Source organism: Nannospalax galili, unplaced genomic scaffold (genome assembly GCF_000622305.1).
Source record: "Nannospalax galili isolate Female #2095 unplaced genomic scaffold, S.galili_v1.0 scaffold1275, whole genome shotgun sequence".
NCBI classification, from domain to species: domain Eukaryota; kingdom Metazoa; phylum Chordata; class Mammalia; order Rodentia; family Spalacidae; genus Nannospalax; species Nannospalax galili.
The window spans coordinates 167,338-169,702 of record NW_008335578.1 but is presented as its reverse complement, the minus strand read 5'-3'; the positions used below and the strand labels follow the sequence as shown (position 1 = coordinate 169,702).

The window sequence follows — 2,365 nt, the reverse complement described above, 5'->3', positions numbered from 1 at the left end:
TAAGAAAGGACCCTGACTGTGCCACATCAGCCCTGATTCCTCTCCTTAGAGCCCCTGTCATGCTGTCTATCCCTGGTGCTGTGGCCTGAAATCTCCTCAGATCCCCTGCCACGCTCTTGTCTGTCTGTCTGTTCATGATGTTAATAACTCTTCTAACAAACTTCTTAATCTCAAAAATCTGTTTCCATGTCCCTCTTGAGCCTCCATCTGAGACCTTTCAGATATGATGATCTGAAGTTCTCAAATAATAAATGAATACTACCTTATTTCTGAAAAAATAAATGTAGTCAATGCATCGCATGGAGGTGTGCGGATCTGCTTTTAGTAGCCTGGGAATCATTTCTCATGGACATCCAGGTATGGTCCCTCAAGAGGCACATCTTGCTGAAGAGTCTCCCTAAGGCCCCCTTCATGTCCTTGTTTCTCAGGCTGTAGATGAAGGGGTTGAGCATGGGAGTGACCACTGTGTACATCACTGAGGCAATCAGACTCATTCTGGAAGATGGTGTGGCTGCAGAGCTGAGGTAGACCCCAAGACCAGTGCTATAGAATAAGAGGACCACCACCAGGTGAGACCCGCAAGTAGAAAAGGCTTTGTACTTGCCTCCACCAGAGGAAATTCTCAGGATGGAAGAGAAAATCCGAGAATAAGAAAATAGAATCCCAATGAGAGGGAAAATGCCTAGGACTACAGTTATAGAATATACCACAATGTTGTTTATGAGAGTGTCAGAACAGGAGAGCTTCAGGACTTCAGGAAGGTCACAGAAAAAGTGTGGGATTTCCATGTTTGCACAGAAGGACAGCCTCAACACAGTCAAAGTCCCGGGAAGGGAACCCATGAGGCTGATCAACCAAGACCCCAGGGCCAGCATCCCACAGAGAAAAGGCTTCATGATGACCATGTAATGCAGGGGGTGACAGATGGCCACAAAACGGTCATAGGCCATCACTATCAGGAGTAAATTGTCCAGGCACCCAAACACAATGAAAAAAAAAAATCTGTGCGATGCAGCCTGAGAAGGTGATGCATTTGCTCTGCATGTGAATATTCACCAGTGTCTTTGGGATGGTGGTGGAGGTAAAGCCAATGTCATCCAAGGACAAGTTGGAGAGGAAGAAGTACATGGGCATGTGTAGATGGGGGTCTGAGATGATAGCCAGGAGGATGAGCAGGAAGTAGTCCAAAGAGGAAGTGCTGCTCAGAGTCCTCTGTGAATCCCAGGAGGAGAAAGTTTCTAACTCCCGTTTGGTTTCCTCTTTCCATAGGACAGCCGGGATTACCTAGAGGAGGGAAAACAGAGCACAGAATTTACAGGTAGACTCCCGTCAAAGTGATGACAGTATCTTCTATTAAACCCTTAAGTATTAGACTTGTAAAATGGCTTAGCACGTAGAGGCCCTTTCTCCAAGGCTGATAATGTGAATTTGATCCCTAGGATCCTTAAAGTGGAAGAAAAAAACACCCACAAGTTGTCCTCTGACCTTCACTCATGTGCTATGCATGCGCATGTGCCCGCACACACACATAATAAAAGTAAATGTAGGAGCTGGAGAGAAGGCTCAGAAGTACAGAGCTGGTAATGCTCCTAGTGGACCAGGGTTCAGTCCCAGTCCCCATGTCAGATGGCTCAGAACTACCTGTGACTTGAGCTCCAGGAGATTTGATGCCCTCTTCTCAACTCCTCAGGCCTCTACAGTTATGTGCTCACACCTACACACACATGAACACGCAGAAATACACAATTAAAATATAATAAAGATAAATATGTAAAATAAATGCAACAAAAATTTAAAACAAACAACAAACAAAGCAAAAATAACCAAGGAACTCAAGTAGTCATGCATTGTGAATAATCATTCATTTCTGGCTAACAATTTGTTACCATTTCACCTAAAAATGTTGGTGTAGATCGTTGGTTCTCAAACAATGTTCCCTGGAAAACCAACTTCAGCTTCACTCTAATACTTGTTAGAAATGGGTATTTGGAATTCCTTCAGACCAACTGAGCCCCATATGTTTTGTGGTATCAGTGATCTGATATATGTTTTGTAAGCTATCTGGGAATCCCGATGTCTGCACTCTTATGAGGACCACAGTTCCCATGGCTGCTTGGTTCTCTGTGCAATCAACCCTCTCCAGCATCCCTGGTGGCAGCTCTGCTATGTTCTGTCTAATGCATATGTGGATGGGAATTTCCGAAGTCTAACTATATGTGCCAATAACCAGAACTTTGGTTTTTTTGGGGGGGATATGTGTGTGTGTGTATGTGTGTGTGTGTATGTGTGTGTGTGTGTGTGTGTGTGTGTATAATTTCTACATGTCACATATTCTGTTCCTTGTGTGAGCCTGCTCATGACTGTT

General features: G+C 44.4%; 1 protein-coding gene across 1 annotated transcript; it reads right to left on the bottom strand.

The window, feature by feature from the left end:
• Positions 1–287: 287 nt before the first annotated feature.
• LOC103731942 (olfactory receptor 7C2-like) lies at positions 288–1,267 on the bottom strand. The gene is given in 3 exon segments (XM_008830443.1): positions 288–998; positions 1,000–1,177; positions 1,179–1,267. Coding segments are annotated over 3 exon segments (978 nt in total).
• Positions 1,268–2,365: the final 1,098 nt, after the last annotated feature.